This window comes from Gobio gobio (genome assembly GCF_949357685.1).
Source record: "Gobio gobio genome assembly, chromosome: 3".
In the NCBI taxonomy this organism is placed as follows: domain Eukaryota; kingdom Metazoa; phylum Chordata; class Actinopteri; order Cypriniformes; family Gobionidae; genus Gobio; species Gobio gobio.
In genome coordinates this window covers 43,338,170-43,354,753 of record NC_137099.1, presented here as the reverse complement: position 1 = coordinate 43,354,753, position 16,584 = coordinate 43,338,170, and the positions used below count along the sequence as shown (strand labels likewise).

The 16,584-nt window shown below is 38.4% G+C and overlaps 2 protein-coding genes across 2 annotated transcripts in view; both read right to left on the bottom strand.

Moving 5' to 3' along the window:
• Positions 1-868: 868 nt before the first annotated feature.
• Positions 869-5,423, bottom strand: rab33bb (RAB33B, member RAS oncogene family b). The gene is made up of 2 exons (XM_079811540.1): positions 5,104-5,423; positions 869-2,219 (listed from the first exon to the last, which is right to left on the bottom strand). Exons 1-2 carry the CDS (start codon positions 5,314-5,316, stop codon positions 1,746-1,748), a joined length of 687 nt encoding a protein of 228 aa, XP_079667666.1. The 5' UTR covers positions 5,317-5,423; the 3' UTR covers positions 869-1,745.
• A 368-nt stretch (positions 5,424-5,791) lies between these two features.
• The window catches only part of naa15b (N-alpha-acetyltransferase 15, NatA auxiliary subunit b), a 42,201-nt gene continuing 31,408 nt past the window's right edge, over positions 5,792-16,584 (bottom strand). The window contains exons 17-20 of the mRNA XM_079811565.1: positions 15,578-15,676; positions 15,320-15,463; positions 15,134-15,231; positions 5,792-6,783 (exon numbers count right to left, since the gene is read on the bottom strand). Coding sequence (XP_079667691.1) covers positions 6,583-6,783; positions 15,134-15,231; positions 15,320-15,463; positions 15,578-15,676 — 542 coding nt within the window. The 3' untranslated portion in view covers positions 5,792-6,582. The remainder of the gene's footprint in view (positions 6,784-15,133; positions 15,232-15,319; positions 15,464-15,577; positions 15,677-16,584) is intronic.

The following is a 16,584-nucleotide window of genomic DNA, read 5'->3' as shown; positions in this document are numbered from 1 at the left end:
GAACTAAGGCCTAATCCTGGCTTAGTCTAAGCCCTGTCTGTGAAACCGGGCCTGAGGGTTTTTTATGTTGTACACAAGCATGCGTGTGTGATTTGGTTATAGTGGGCAGATTTCTGCAAGTTGTTGTGTGCTCTGAAGTGTTTACAAGATGCGGAATGTCTTCATTTTAGATAACAAAGTATTATTTAGAACAGTTGGATATTATAGAAATAACCATTTTTTCTGTACACACACCATTTAGAGAGAGAATGATATTATATTTTGAAATTGGCTAGTCTTATTGTTGAAATAGCAAAAAAATAAAGTTAAATCTATAACGTTGTGCTTTAATACTGGTTGGAACAAGGAGCTCTTTTCTTCTTTTCTTCACGTCTGATGCCGTGATCTTAAACTTAAACAGTATTTAGACAGTAGGCCAGCATCTAAACAGCAAATTAAAATGCACAAGTTATTAAAAACGTACAAATTTTAGAATTTAAATGTTTACATTTTGTACAGTAGCTATTTCACAAAGAATCAGAAACAATTTCGTGCTATGGGTACTGATACTACACTCTAAAAAAAAAAGTTCTATATGGCACCAAAAATGGTTCTTGGCTTGTAATCATAGGGGAACCTTTTTTAGTGCTATAGAACACCAATTTTGGTGCTTCAGTGGTTCTATATAGCACCTTAGTCAAAGAACCTCTGAAGAACCGCTGAAGAACCAGTGAAGCACCAAAATTGTTGCTAAATAGCACTAAAAAAGGTTCCCCTATGATTACGAGCCAAGAACCATTGTTTTTTTTAGAGTGTAGCAGTGGAAGAGCCTATTTTACGCTGAGCTTGCTTCTGCTTTTCAAACATGGAAGTGTGACAAAGGCACATAGGCTATACGAATTCTGTAATGTGGATACATATACACACATCACTATACAACACATGTCTTTATTAGGAGAAAATATATGTTGTTTTAACGAGAAAAATATGTAATTTTTCCGACATAAGATCTCGTTATTACGACATAATTGAGTGTAAAAAATAATATGTGGCAGCAATGTGTCACCGTACTATGCAGTGTACAATGATTAAATGAATATTTGACAGCTGCTGCAAAGCTAATATCCCCAGTCCGATAATCAAACCAAACTATACTGTAATAGCCAAAAAAGAGCAATTTATGCAACCCCCTTCAGTTGTGCTTCCAGCTGCAATGTGGGTGTCAATGAATCTTGTGTTTCTGCTTCAGTTCCAGAATCTGTTCTTTTATCAACATGTCAAAGGTTCTAAGAAGGAAATGTAAACTTTTAAAATGCTGAAAAAATTGTGACAGTTGTATTTTTTCTGGTTTATTAATTCAACTGTGTTATATACGGTTACATGTATAGTAGGCCTAAGTAGTTAGCATTAGACCCACATATGAGACAGGCTAGTGCAAAGAGCAGCAAGAAGATTCAGTTGTCTGAGACTACAAAAACTTTTTTACAGCCAAAAAATATATTTTTCTATCTGTAAAGTGACAAGTAGTCCTTTTAACTCCATTAAGCCATTCAGTCTAGCAGTGTTACATTTGTCTGCAGAAGGTTCCATGCCCGAGGAATTCCTTCATGAATAGTCCTTCATATAAATGGCCAACTTAATTCTTGTCAAGTTGCTTTGATTGCAATTAGTTTAAAGATTGTTTTCTCTTTCTGACCAGACTCGTCCCCACTAGTGGACATACTGAAATAAGCACGCCACTCTTGTGTTCATCTGTCCGTTAGCTGTTAGCAGATGCAGGCCCATTTCTTCTTGGTCTCTTGTGCTATTGTGACTTTTGCTGGGATTTGGAAGCTCTCAGATCGGCACCGTAACACACATTCGTTCACACTCTGGCTTCTCTGGCTCTTCAGACTCTTTGCCAACGTCACAAAGATGCTGTCCACCTGGTCCGCTTTGCGACCTTTGGCTGAAGTCAGATAAAAAGACATTCCATGGACTTCGGCCAAATGACGAGCCTGCTCGATTAACACAGATGTAATTGCTGAAGTGACCAGATCGGCCTTGTTGCAAACAAGGGCCCGGGGTATATCTGGACCAAGAGAGTGCTGACGGCACTCGTCCATCCACAATGGCAGATTGCGGAAACTAATGGGGTTAGTGACATCAAATACGAAGACAATCCCGTGCACGTTGCGATAGTAGTGCTGCACCATGCTTTTACGAAAACGCTCCTGACCAGCCGTGTCCCACAGCTGTACCTAAAGAGAGATGGAAAAGGACAAGAGTTATATTTTTGTACACATCGACATAGGTTACATATGCATTTTTGCTTACGGATTTAATAACATTGGTATTGCTGCCAACAATTGAGTTACAGAAACATTGAAAATTGAGGCTTGATCGTCTCCATTGGGTTATATATCTCTCTGACCTGATGGTATTTATGAAGTTAATTTGTTTAGTTTTTTAAAATATACAGTCAAACCAAAATGTTTTCAGACACCTTCAACATTTTCTCACATTACCACAGTTTATTCGCTATAGCTATAGTTTAGAAAATGGTAATAAAATATGACAAGAACTCAGAGTTAAACTGTCAGAACATATTCATCTTGATAAAGTCTGATAACTTGGATAGAAAGGTATGATTACAATCAGCTTGCAGCTGTTAAATTTAAGTACAATTAGATAATACCATTTTAGGTCGACCAATTACCAAGCAATGCTTAATTTTGCTCAGTCTGTGGTGTAAAAGCTCGCATTAGCAATTAAAGAAAAAAACACTTATATGAAAACACTTATAAAATATGGTCAGGTCAAAGTGTCTGAATCATTTTGGTCCCAAATTCTTATCAATTTTACTGGTAGTCCACTCTATGACGAATTTTGGGGTATAATACATCACAGTTTACTTGGTAACACTTTACAAAAAGGTTGTATTAGTTAACATTAGTTAATGCATAAGTTAACATGAACAACACACCTCTGTTCGGCATAGTTAATCTTTGTTAACGTTAGTTCATAAAAATCCAGCTGTTCATGGTTTGTTCATTTTAGTTCACAGTGCATTAACTAATTTTAGCAAGATTTGAATAATGCATTAGTAAATGTTGAAATTAACATTAACAAAAACATGCTTTAAAAGTGCAGTTCATTATTGCACATTATTATTGTTAACTAATGTAGTTAACTACTGTTAACTAATGAACCTATTGTAAAGTGTTACCGTTTACTTTATTTTGCTATCCTCACTTATACGTAAATGAACAAGAGTCCTGCACTGACTTGTAAAAAAATTATATCTGGTGTCTGAATAATTTTTGGTTTGACTGTATAAGTGCTTGAATTGAGAAAAAAAAAAGTTCTCCTGTTGAAAACTGGGTAATATGAGTAGTAATGTTAAGTAAAGGTTCATCTTTAAAGCAATTGTCAATTGTTTGTGGCGTAGCAGAACTAGAGCTTCTCTTCTCAAAAGTGAAGTCCAATTCCTCATTTTGAAGCTAAGAAAAGAACGCAACAACACGGTGAAATCCCACGTTCCGCTGCTGTTCCTCCATGGTATTTACAATACAAGTCGTACCACTTAAAAATTAAGGAAATAAAGAATTCGGTAAATCCAAATTATTCAGTTCACAAATGATAACAATGAGGTGTCAACGTTACGTCACAATAAGGATGTCCGATTCGTGAACTAATCTCAAGTCGAATCTCTTCGATGAATCGGTTCCAAAACCGGTCTGTTCTTCAGTTCAAATAGTTGATAGTCAGACCATTTATTTAGGTTATTGAGGATTCGATTTATGGGGTGGAAATTTAGGCGAATAACATGTTACAAAGAACGAATGTTACAAATAAAACGTACCGTTTATGACTTGCCAATATCATTGATTGTGATGCATATGAAAAATTACATTTTGCTAAAACGTGCAAAACTTTTCCAACCAAGGAATGTTGAGATTATGTGTTACTGCATGACTTGGGCACAATCTAACGTGGTGGGGTTAGTTGTAATACCAGGCCAGGATGACGAAATGTAGTGTATTTACTAGTTGCCATATCAACATTTAGAGAAAAAATTGCTTCAAAATTAAAAAAATATATCACTGAACATTTATTTAACCACAGCAAAAGTAAATTTCTTAAGTTAATTTTTCATCTCTGTGTTTTGCATTTATTTAAAATAAGACAAATCTGATATTTTAATCTTATATCTGTTATTTAACAGTTGATATAGTAGACACAAGCCTGGTTTAAATCCCAGTTGCGCAGGTGGGACATGTTGTCACACTATGTTACAATCTGCCCCTATTAGAAATATGCCATTATATTCTATACTTATATGAATTCTTTTGAGAAACCATGAGAAAAGGGTAAATAAAGACTGAGTCAATGTTCAGAAATGCTTAATTATTATAATTTTTTGAACTATGCTGTATAGCTATGTTTCGAGGCGTGTTTGTTGTCAAACTCAAAGATTTGTTTATATTGTTAATGATGAAAAAATGCCATTATTTTATTTGAAAAAGTTAATAATTGTATTTTATAGACTAATATATATATATATATATATATATATATATATATATATATATATATATATATATATATATATATATATATATATATATATATATATATATATATATATATATATATATATATATATATATATATATATATATATATATATATATATATATATTGATTACATCAGGTAACATTTTAAGCTGTCATTTGGTCGTGTTACATTGAGCCCCTCACGTTACAATGTAGGCTACCCCACCTATGGGGCACTGTCACATTTCACTTCCATTCTTTCGGGGTAAATAAAGAAAAAAGTATACTCTGTATTCATGAAACAAAACCACATAATTGTACTAGTGTGCAATTAATGTGGGAAACAATAAATACTCTGAACCACAAGTGGATTTACACAAACGGAGAAAGTCAAAAAGCGTTTGTGTCCTGCTCTCCCCTAAAAGAATCGCTACTCATTTTTGTGAAAATATGTTTTTGCGGAGGTTTTATTGAACTGCCCAAATTAGCTTGATGTATCCAGGCAACATTTTGTAATCTGCTCCAAAATAAACATTAAAAATAAAATCGAAAATACAGTAAAACTTAAATAACTAAAATTCTTACTTTGACTTTCTCGCCTTCTATCTCAAGAAGTTTCTCACGAAAATCCACCCCGATTGTCGCCTCCGTTCTGTTGGGAAACTGTCCGGTGCAGAAGCGGTGTGTCAGACAGGTCTTACCGACTCCGGCATCTCCGATCACAATGATCTTACAGGTACGAGAACAGCGCACCGGGATACCGTTCGATGAGCTGGAGCTCTCCCAGGATGAATCCATCTACTGTTCTCCCAGGGGCCAAAAAATAAACGTGAAGTGTATGTTAAAAGTTCAGAGTGCTCCAGTGAGCACTCCTCACATGTCCATGACTGACGGTTGCGGATTACAACTTCCCCTTAAATAGGCAAACAGAGAATCTTGGACTCGTTTACTAAGCCCACCTTCATAAGACGTCAAAGCAGGTCATTGAAGAAAACGTTTGCCTTTTTTGCAATATAATACACACAATTATCCATTTTTATTCATTAATTTATGTAAATTATGCTTATAAAATAGGTAAGAACCGTTGTTAAAAGGGAAGTCTGACGTTCAGCTTGGACAGAAACCAAAAACAGCCCACAGTTATTTCATATCCCTCTCAGTAGCTTTTTGACATCTAATGAAGGGATTGTGTGCGTGTGTTAAAGTATAGTTCAAATATCAAGCATTGTAGGTGTTAAGGATAATTAAATACTAATTTAAGGAACAGTGACGTGCATGGACTGGTGCCAAATGTGTGCTCACATTTTGATTTTTTTATTACAAAAAAAATCTATTTCATACAACAAACTCTTCTTTGAACACTAACCCAATTGGATCAGACAGTGATAAAAATGAGGTAAGCTAGAACCGAGAGCAGGGGGAAAGGTCTCTTGATAACGGTTTTTCTCCATCTACACCTCCAAGAAATTCAACAAGAAACAAATACACACGCTGCTTCCCTATTATGACATCACTTCCTGTCAACACCCAGCCTGCCCCCAAACCCATGTCCAACTTTGGATGATTCAGCCAACTTTTCACACCACTCGAAACCAGATCTTCTGCACAAAAAGCCAATATCCTTTTTAAGCTTTTATTTTTTCCATATAAATTACTCTTTAAAACAGGGGAAAGATGGGTTTGAGTGTTTCTCTTGCTTGGTTTGTTGACTATGGGATTTGCTCTCGCCATTGCACAAAGTTTGCATTCAGACATACTGTATTTCAAAATGGGATGCATGTTTGACTAGTTTTCAGTTAGAGAGTAGTCATCAGCAAGGTTAAAAAAGTAAAATGGGCATTTATTCTCGTCTCTCCCTCCACACCCCTCTTCTTCCTCCACTCCAAAACACAGTCATTGTCTGTCAGTCCTAACTGCAATTTCTGGGGGTGTAGAAGATCGCAGGAAGTTCCGCAAAGAACCGCAATAGTCAATGGCAACCGTCTTCGGTGTTCGACAGTGGCGGTGCCGCACCGCTTCCCATTCCACCTCCTTCTCCCTCAGTCCATCACCCACTTCGGATGTTCACATATCATTGGCCAGCTCCTCAGTTTCCGTGGAGACGTCTCCATTGACCGCAATCTTCATGTTTTCCTCGTAGCCTGGGGGCATGAAGGCCAGCGTATAGGGGTAGATCTTATGACACTCTGCTCGGTATAACTCGGCCGTTTCTTTAGCCTCTCCAAGGCTGCCATCCCGCAGACTTTCCAAAACATCTGTACAGATCTGCAAGAAAAAGTAGTATGGCTATAATATAGGGCCTGCTTACACCTGGTCACTTCATGTGTTTTTACTGAAAGGATAGCCATCTGATTTGTTAAAACAGTCCCATATACACTCGGGCACATAAATGCATGTCCACAAAATGGATATTAAGGCTGCACGACTGATCACAATTAACCTGAAATCACGCTTAAACCGATTTGGCCTATTGCGATTATTTTTTGTCAGTGAAGTACGGCTCTGTGATCAGTAGTAAATGCTGCTCCTTCTGAAAGCACCGAGTTTGACTCGCTTATAACGTGCATTTGAAAAAGCAACACGTGTTAAACATCTTTCCAAACATCTTGTCCAACAAGACATTTAATAACATGTTTTTACCACAGACTGTAAAAAAATATGGGCGTAGTGTCCGTGACGTCTCCCATAGGCAGACCTGCCAACCTTGAAGAAATTTTATGAGTACAACCCCCCCGACGCAATGCCCCCCACCCCCCCCAGCACACATCGACAGCCCACCGCCAATGTGCACTCCACCGTTGCCCACCCACCAGTGAGAAACCTATGAGATACCCAACACCATAATATATAATATACACATAATATACTTTCACCAATTAAGATTTATTAGTTACCATATACACGTAGAACATACTGTAAATGGTATACAATTGTTATGCAATCACTCCCAACATTGAATTGAAAACAAACTGTTGTACTGGAGGAATAGCCCATGGAAACTTCTTCCACCTGAAAATCTTGACAGAAATAAAAGAAAACTAAGGACATTCTTTGTAAATAAATAAATCAAAACATTAAAATAAATGTGCAAAACCAGCAGTTATCAGTATCAAAATCAGTTTGCTAAAAACAAACAACATAAAAAGATGAAACCTTTCCATGCATAGTGTTTAAACATTTGCATTGTTTAACTTGTTAAAGGTTGCAGATTTGGCTTTTTTAAGTAGTGCGTCAGTGAAAGTCTCTTTGTAACAAGTGCTGCCTTTGGAGGCAATCATGACTTTTCTTGTCACCAGAGAACTAAGCATCTCTGTGCTCAGGCTAGCACGATATTGTGTTTTGTTTTTAGTGACCAAGCTGAAAATCCTTTCACAGTCTGCATTGCTGTGAAAAATTACACACACCCCAAGCATAACTTTGGAGAGGTTTGCAAAAAGTTTCTTCCCTCCTGATTCCATCACACCTAATTCTCTCCAAGCTTCATCAGCCCGTTTGGTAAGAATACCATCATTCAAGGTGGTGGACTGAAAGAGCCGAAACTCCTCCTCCACTTCATCCACTGTAACATCATTTCCCAACAAACAGGGGAACCTGTCAATGAAGTATGTCAGTGAGGAGAATTTGGCTATTTGCCGTCTGCTTATATCAGCTACGGCAGCATGACGAAGCAATTCGTCCCCAAATGGGAATTTAGAGAGCATGTACTCAACAGCTGCTGTGAAATATTTCCTTACATCCATGAAGAAAGCTCCAAGAGGTAAGTTAGCTTGACTTTTGATAAATGTGTGTGTGTCATGTCCAATCGACAGCTCATCATCAGGCAGCTGGTGTTCACTGGATTTGTACAGAGTGGGTTGGCATCCTCTCTTTACTTCTTCCATCATTTCCACAACACACTCAGGTTTGCAGAAGGCCAAAAAGCATTTTTGCAACTGTAGCTCCAAGATCTGCAGCAATATGGGCACACATGGCTCTTCTTTCTGCAGGTTCTGATTTGCGGTTTCGAATAAAGGTATAGCTCTCTTTAAAAAAAGAGCATACAGCTTGGACTGTGGGTCAGTCAAGAAAGCATACACCCTCTGTGGTTTTGTGACCTCTGTTTTGTCTATCTTCTTTTCCTTTTCAGTTTTCTTTTCGGACAGATCCCTCTGTTTTTTGCCCATTTCTTTTTGTTGAAATACAAATTGGTTTAGGTCAAACCCCTTGGGTGGCTGAGCTGACTGCTGTGGAGTGCTTGGGCTCGCCTGCAGCTGTGTGGATGTAGACCCTGCCTCGATCCGCTTGAGTGTAGTCCCTGCCTGCAGCTGTGTGGATGTAGACCCTGCCTCGATCCGCTTGAGTGTAGTCCCTGCCTGCAGCTGTTTGGGTGTAGACCCTGCCTCGATCCGCTTGATTGTAGTCCCTGCCTGCAGCTGTTTGGGTGTAGACCCTGCCTCGATCCGCTTGAGTGTAGTCCCTGCCTGCAGCGGTTTGGTTGTAGGTCCCAACTGCAGCTGTGTGGATGTAGACCCTGCCTCGATCCGCTTGAGTGTAGTCCCTGCCTGCAGCTGTTTGGGTGTAGACCCTGCCTCGATCCGCTTGAGTGTAGTCCCTGCCTGCAGCTGTTTGGGTGTAGACCCTGCCTCGATCCGCTTGAGTGTAGTCCCTGCCTGCAGCTGTTTGGGTGTAGACCCTGCCTCGATCCGCTTGAGTGTAGTCCCTGCCTGCAGCTGTGTGGAGCTTGGTCCAGTCTTAGACTTTCTCTGGTGGACTTTGGTCTTCAAAAAGCTGGAGGACAAAGTCTTTGATACAGCAAGCTTACCCGAGGAAGGTGTAAGAGTTGAGGGCTTAGGGGCAGCTGGGCTCTTCAGAGAGGGATGAGCTGAGGATGTGAGAGGTTTAGCTGCCTTCTTCCCTGTTGCCTCTTCAGCAAAAAACAGAGTCAGAGGTTCCCACTGCTGGAGGAGTCGATTGACACATTTGCCAAGAGCTAGCCATCTTGTCGAGGATAATTTCAAAATCTTCCTCACATCAGTGTCGCACAGCATTTGGAGGTCACGCAGCAAAGCTTTCCTCTTGCTACTCTTGTCAAGGTAGTAGTAGATCATGATGAGCATGTCTTCAATGTCAATACAAAGACTTCTTGAAGCCTTTTCTGCAGCTATATGCATTAGGTGGCATGCACAGCCGACCATGTAAATGTGGGGATTCTGTGACTTAATGAATGCTGCGACACCTTTTCTTAACCCCTGCATGACAGAGGCATTGTCAGCAGAAAAGCTTATACAATTGCCCCATGGTATTTTCCTTTTCTTTAGTTCCTGATCAATGAGATTGTATATCCCTTCACCAGTAGACTCTCTACACTCAACAATTTTCAGGAGTACTACAACTATTTTTCCAACACTGGGATCATAGACACGGACAACCAAAGGATAAAGCTTGACATCATCCATGTCTGTGCTACCATCAGTTGCAATGCTGAATGGGGAACGGCACATAAGGTCACTGATGACCTGTTCATCATTCGAGGAAAGTGTGTTCAATATAACTGCTGTCTTGGTTCGGGCACAGCCGTACTGTTGGGCAATTTGACTATCTGGAAACATCTTCTTAAATAATGGTCCAGCATGGTCAGCTATAGACACTGGCACATTGTGCTCAGCTATGAAGTTTGAGAAAAGTGTTTCTGCCCTAATGGTCCGTAGATCTTGAGCTCCAAAAAACTTTGTGGTGATCTTAGGGACTGAGGCCATGGCACTTTCCAGTTTCTTGTGCTTTGTCCCTTCCACATGGCGTCTACAATCTGAAAATGTAGGTGGAGAGGGAGGAGATTATGATATGAGTAAGTCATAAGAAATGAATGTCACTGCAAATGTTGAAGCTGGAGTCTTAAATCTTTCTAATGATACTCAGTTTGTACAGATCAAGAAAGAGTGTGATGTTTTAACGAGCAGTGAATGTTGAACAACAATAATCTGGGGCCATCTGTGATCTTTGCCGCAAAAGGGGTTCATTCCGTATAACAGGACACCTCGAAGGCCATTATCCTTTACATACAGGGCCGGCCCTGGCCAATTTGTTGCCCTAGGCATGATTTTCTCTGGTGCCCCTTGCATCACAGCCCATTCAACCCCCATCATTGTGTTCATGATATCATAAACAAAAAAGGCTGATTATGGTTAAACGTCATACAAAATTAACACCATAGACAGCCTAAACCGAAATAGCAAGAGTACATCTAGCTCAAACTATTCACAGAGAACTAGCAAAAGTGTTTGTTTTCCAGTAGATGGCAGCAATCTTCCACTAAATTATGGCACATTTCATATTTCCACTATGAACAAAACTGAGAAAAGTAGATCTTTAATTTGAATTTGACATAAAAATGTTGCTATTATATAAATATTATTACTAATTTACAATGTAAATTACATTAAATATTTAATCAAATTAAATATGAATTTTAATTAATTACATTTAACACAACTACAGAGTAAAAATATTAATAAAAAAACTGATATTACATGATTGTGACAAGGTCACACTGTCTGGGGCCTGTAGTCTCGACAACCCAGGACATTTGTTTGCATAAAGTTTAAGGTACAATATTGCTTAGTTTGCACACTGGATGCGGCGAGTAGCGACGCAACACAACACATTTCCAACAGTAAACTGATCGCACGTTCGATTTCTGACGCACTTCAGTCGCTGGGTGCATTGGCCTTGCCCAGTGGTCTTCACTATTTTTTTCAGGAGAGCCACACTGATAGGACAAAATCAATAGGAGAGTCATCCCTGAACATACATATGCAATCCAATAAATACAAAAGGTAGATAGAGTGGGTATGCATAATATATTTTTAATGTTAACTTTTTTTAAGTGCTGTCAATCGATTAATAAAAATTAACTAGATTATTTACACATTTTTCTGTTTAAAATATAATTTATAATGTAATAATTTCACACTAAATCACCAAATTAATGTAGGGGAAAAAAAGACAGTATATTTTAAATACTTTTTATGAATAAAGGCCAGTTTCACTGATAGGCCTACTAATGCCTCTACGATAGATTTTAAACATTAATTATAGCCATTCAAAATTACAGTGTAATTGAAAACTTTTTAACATTTATTAAGCTTCAAACTTATAATGAATTAAATATAGATTAATCCGTGTTAAAGCTACAAATGTTCTTTAGTTTAGAGCAGTGAGTTGTCTCAGTGGTTGTCTTTATGAAATATATATATATATATATATATATATATATTAGTGCTGGGCATCGATTAAAAAAAATTAACTAATTAATCGCATTTTTTTCTGTAATTAATCGCAAGTTTTTAATATTTTAAGTTTTTAATATTTTGATATTGTAATAATTTCAGTTACTCTCCAACTTAATGTATAAACAATTTAAAGACAGCATATTTTAAATATGTGTTGTATTGTCATCTTTTTATGAATGAAGGCCAGTATCACTGATACTAAAGTCTCTATGAAACATTAATGACGTTACATTACAGTATAACTGAAAGCTCCCAATTTCAACATTTATTAGGCTTTAAAAAAACAACTTTTAATTTAAGTGAACTTTAAAAAAATATTTACATAAACCCATTATAATAAATGTTATTTTTACCTGTGCCTTCCCTGTTAGACATATACAGAAATGTAATAGTTATCAAACACCTTTCTTAACTGCATAAATAATAAATGAAATATAGATGAATCATCATTAAAGCTACAATTTTCTCTGTTCCCGTTGTTCTTTGATGAACATTAATGACAGGCATCATCAGTGCTCCTGTCACTTTAAGAACGGCCGCGGATCTGACGCGCTGTCACGCGCATCTCATTTCCTCACAACTCTTTAAGTAAATTTAAGGCGTTATTTAACTAATTTAAGACCCTAATATAAGAGTACTCAACATTCTCTGAGTTATTGTTTGTTCAAGAGCAAAAGAGAACTCGATGTGAGCAGGAAACTGACGCGAGTCTATCTATGCGTCGAGTGTGTGTGTCAGTGTCCCTTGATTAGCTGACATGAGACGCACGCACCCACACAGACAGGAGACTGACACACACACACACACACACAGGACTTTGGCATACAGCGCGTTCTCTTGTGTCTTGTCGCGCTTGGTTCAAGCATTTACATGTATAAGAGCGTGATGATCATGTAACGCTAAGCAAAAATGGATATAAAAACGGACGCTGCGTTAAATATTTTTAATGCGTTAAGATGAAAAAGTAATCGCCCGCGTTAATTTGCACAGCCCAATATATATATATAATTTTTTTTTTTTTTTGACTGCATGAGCATTTCGCCGAATTATTATACTGCCATGAGAGCCGTAAATTAAGCTGGGCGAGCCGCAGGAAACTCGCGATGAGTAACACTGGCCTAGCAAACAGCCCTATTGTATACTATGCATCATTATTTAGCTGGACTGCCTGTTATGATGTCACGGTCATTTTTAATGTTCATAAATTCAATTAGGCTTAAAAAAAATACCGTAACTGTTACCTTTACCTTACGTTAATCAGCACGTGGCCTGTCTAAAACCTTCTAGATTTCTAGCTATTCCACCACTTTTCTAACTGCCCTCAACTAATGGGAAAGATAGCTACCATATTGACACTATGAACGTTTTCTTAACATCCTTTTATTTTTAATATTATTATGTTTCGGGGGGTGGTGAATATTTGTGTGTGGTACTGTATTCGTTACCTGTTGCCCCTTGGTGACTGATGTCGATGTCCGTCTTGCACACGGTGCAGAGTGCGTGATTAGGTAGCTTGGACATCTGCAGGCAAGGCCATCTCTCCCGATAGCTGTCAATAAAGCGTTGTGATTTCCGAGGCTTTTTTTTAGGCTGTTCAGCCATGGCTTGCTTCTGAGGCACTGAATTGAATTGACGCGCATAGCTCGACGGGGGGTGGGGTGGTGGAGGGTTAAAATGCAGCGCTCTGATTGGCCAAAGCTTTTCACTCCACTTACACGCTGTGTCTCAGCAGCAGAACCTGCGTCATAGATTGCATAGAAACCGGCAAAATGCGAGATGCATCAAAATGCGTACCCAGAGAGCAGCGAATCGTACAAGCGTACTTAAGGGTCAAAATGCGTGCCGAGTACGAAAAATGCGTACATGTTGGCAGGTCTGCATAGGATTCTGATGAGCAGTTTTGAAGCGTAAAGTCGGGACGAGCTGGCCGTTGCCATCTTGGTAGCCGGATTTCCGGATAACAGAACATGGGCAAAAAGGCGGGACGTGGGCGGAGTTGAAGTGACACGATGACAATCAGACAGCAGATAAATGGCTATCCACCTGTCAAAGTGGCCACGCCCTTAATTGTGCAGAACTTTAATGCTTTATATAATGTAAACGAATGAGTTATAAAGAAAAATTCAACCCCTCAGTCGTCATGAAGGGCAAAATTAACTGTATAAACCAAAACCACAATTTGTACCAGGCTGTAAACATGTTTTATTCTGCTGTAAAGTTCGGCATTTTAACATGGGGCTCAATGAGATTCGGCTCCTTTCTGAAGCCCTAGTGGCCAGTCGATGAATTGCAGTTTAAGTCACTTCCGTATTGGCTTCAAGAGAAACTGCGGGAGGTTGCCGCTTGGTTACTCCGTTCATAAAGTCAGTTGAGCATCCTTCTGAGAGATGTGGTTTCTTGCACAGAAAAAGGCACACATTATATTTCATAGTGTTCTATACAGTAATGAAGGCTATGTCGATTAGCATTTCAGTATAAATTTAATTTTATCATCATGAAAAAACAAATACTTTTATGATCTATATGATAAACCATATATTGTCGTAGTCATGTGTTTATTAGTCATGTTTAAATCAAAGTGTTTCAATCGTCTGTTTATTCAGCTACAGCGATAGTATGATGCCCATAGGGATTTCCTGGAATGACGTGTTTTATCGTACTTCTGCCTGGCATATTTGGAGTTTCTGCGCGAGAGCGCCCTCTGGCTTTCATATGGAACAGCATTTACAGCTGAGTTTCACTAAGAAGATGCGCATTAAAATAAAAAAAAAACACCACACAACCTCTGCGAAATTGCGAGCGGTTTAACTTTGCTTAATTGTGCAGCCCTAACGGATATAAATCTGATCTTCAATTCCCGTGCAAAATGCAAATTTAACAGCTCACATCAATGAAAGCAACAGATATAAGCTGCATTTTATTGATCATCATCTCATTTCAAGAGGAAAGAGAGAGCGGCAACAGCACTGGTAAGATCATTTAGTCTCACTACTTTTAATGAAGATAATTGCGTGTTGCACAAACACATTGTGTGTTGTGTGACTAACTTTAAGTTTCATTTGTGGCAGTTTGCATACTGGATTACTGAAGAGATACTTTTCCAGAAGAGCGGTAATATCTGGCTATAACATTTTATACAGCCTAGAACACGCTCTCTGTTTATTCTTTTACATTTTGGGAGGAATACATAAGCTTTAATAATAAAAAAAAGAAAGCAAAAAAGCTATCGTCAATTCAATATTGTGAAGAAATCGCTCTGAAATACAAAGCTGTGCCATGTTCTACAAGGGTCACTGTGGATAAATTCATCCTTTTAAACTCTTTTCTATGAGTTTGTACCAATGTACCTGAATACTTCTGTTGTTCAGCGATTCATCAAGTGCTATAGCCAGTTCCATTGCTTTCTTCTGTGTTGAAGGGTCTAAGTAGAACATCATTTTGGCAGCTGTAAAGGAAGAAAATGGGTGAAATTGCATTATGAAAAAGTAGTTAAAAAAAAGCTGTGCGCATATTAAAATGTTGAGCATGTGCACCTGCTACTCGGTGAGGGATGGAACTGGAGTGCTTGGCGAGGAAGGCCTGGTTGAAGCTCTTAGCATTACTTTCCCCAAACAGCCTGGTGATTTCCTGCTTGAGCACCATGCTGACCGATTCTGCTAGGTCTTTACTTTCGGACACTATCAGCAAATATGAACACATTACAGACCAAACTTGACAACAACTAAGATATAGGTGTCAAAAGCTACAAATAGGACCAAACTAAGAGCAAGAGGCACTCTGGGTTCACTCACCTCCTTTAAAGAAGCGCACTAGACACTGGTGAAGCCAAGGGTGGTCTGGGTCTATTGCAAAGGCCCTCTTCACCGACTGCAGCATTAACAGGAACTTTTCTGTGAGGAAATTGATGAGAAAGAATGTTAAACATTTTTCAAATATTAAAGGGGTCATGAACTGAGAAATCAAATTTTCCTTTAACTTTTGACATATAAGAGGTCATCATACTATAAGAATATCCTGTAAGATTCAGAACTGGAAACTTCCTTGTTAGTCCAAAAACAGCTTTTATTGTAACCAAGCCCAGCAAACGACTTGTTGTGGAATGTGCCTATCTTAGGTTTTCTACCGCCTCTGCAGTAACTCATCATCGGCGTGTTAGTGAGATGACAAGGAGAGAAGAGCAATAGAGGATTATTGGTATAAAAATAACATTACCTTCCAAAGGATCCAAATACTAATGTGGTTATTTATTTTCAACTATGTGAATGTCTCAGATGAGCATTATTTATTTGTATTCGATACATTTCACTGTGGATTCTTTGGTAAAGCAGTCGCAATTTCGGCGCAGGCTTTGCAAACTGACTTTTATGATATTGACTCGACAGTACTGTGACAACATATAAGTCGCCGTATTCCTTTTAATGCCTGATCTGCGATCAGCGATTTCTGATGTGCATTCATGTACAGGCAGTTGTTCTTTGTCAATGTGTCAGTGAATCAAACCAGTAACTAAACGTCAACTTCACATTGTGTCACATTGTGTTATTTAAACTGTGATTGAATTATACATAGAAAGCAACAAAGAACGCTCCATTTGCAATCGCCTGGTTATAATCAACAAATCTCTTATTTACATTGTGTTTGCACTGTTAATTATGATAAAAGCATTCGTTAGTGTTCAAAAATCATGTTGCAATGACGAGATCGCTGCGTTCATGCGCTCAACTGTGATCGGCTACAATGTTCATCACTACAACCTTTCATGCTAAGATCTAAATATAATGTTATAATCAACACTTTT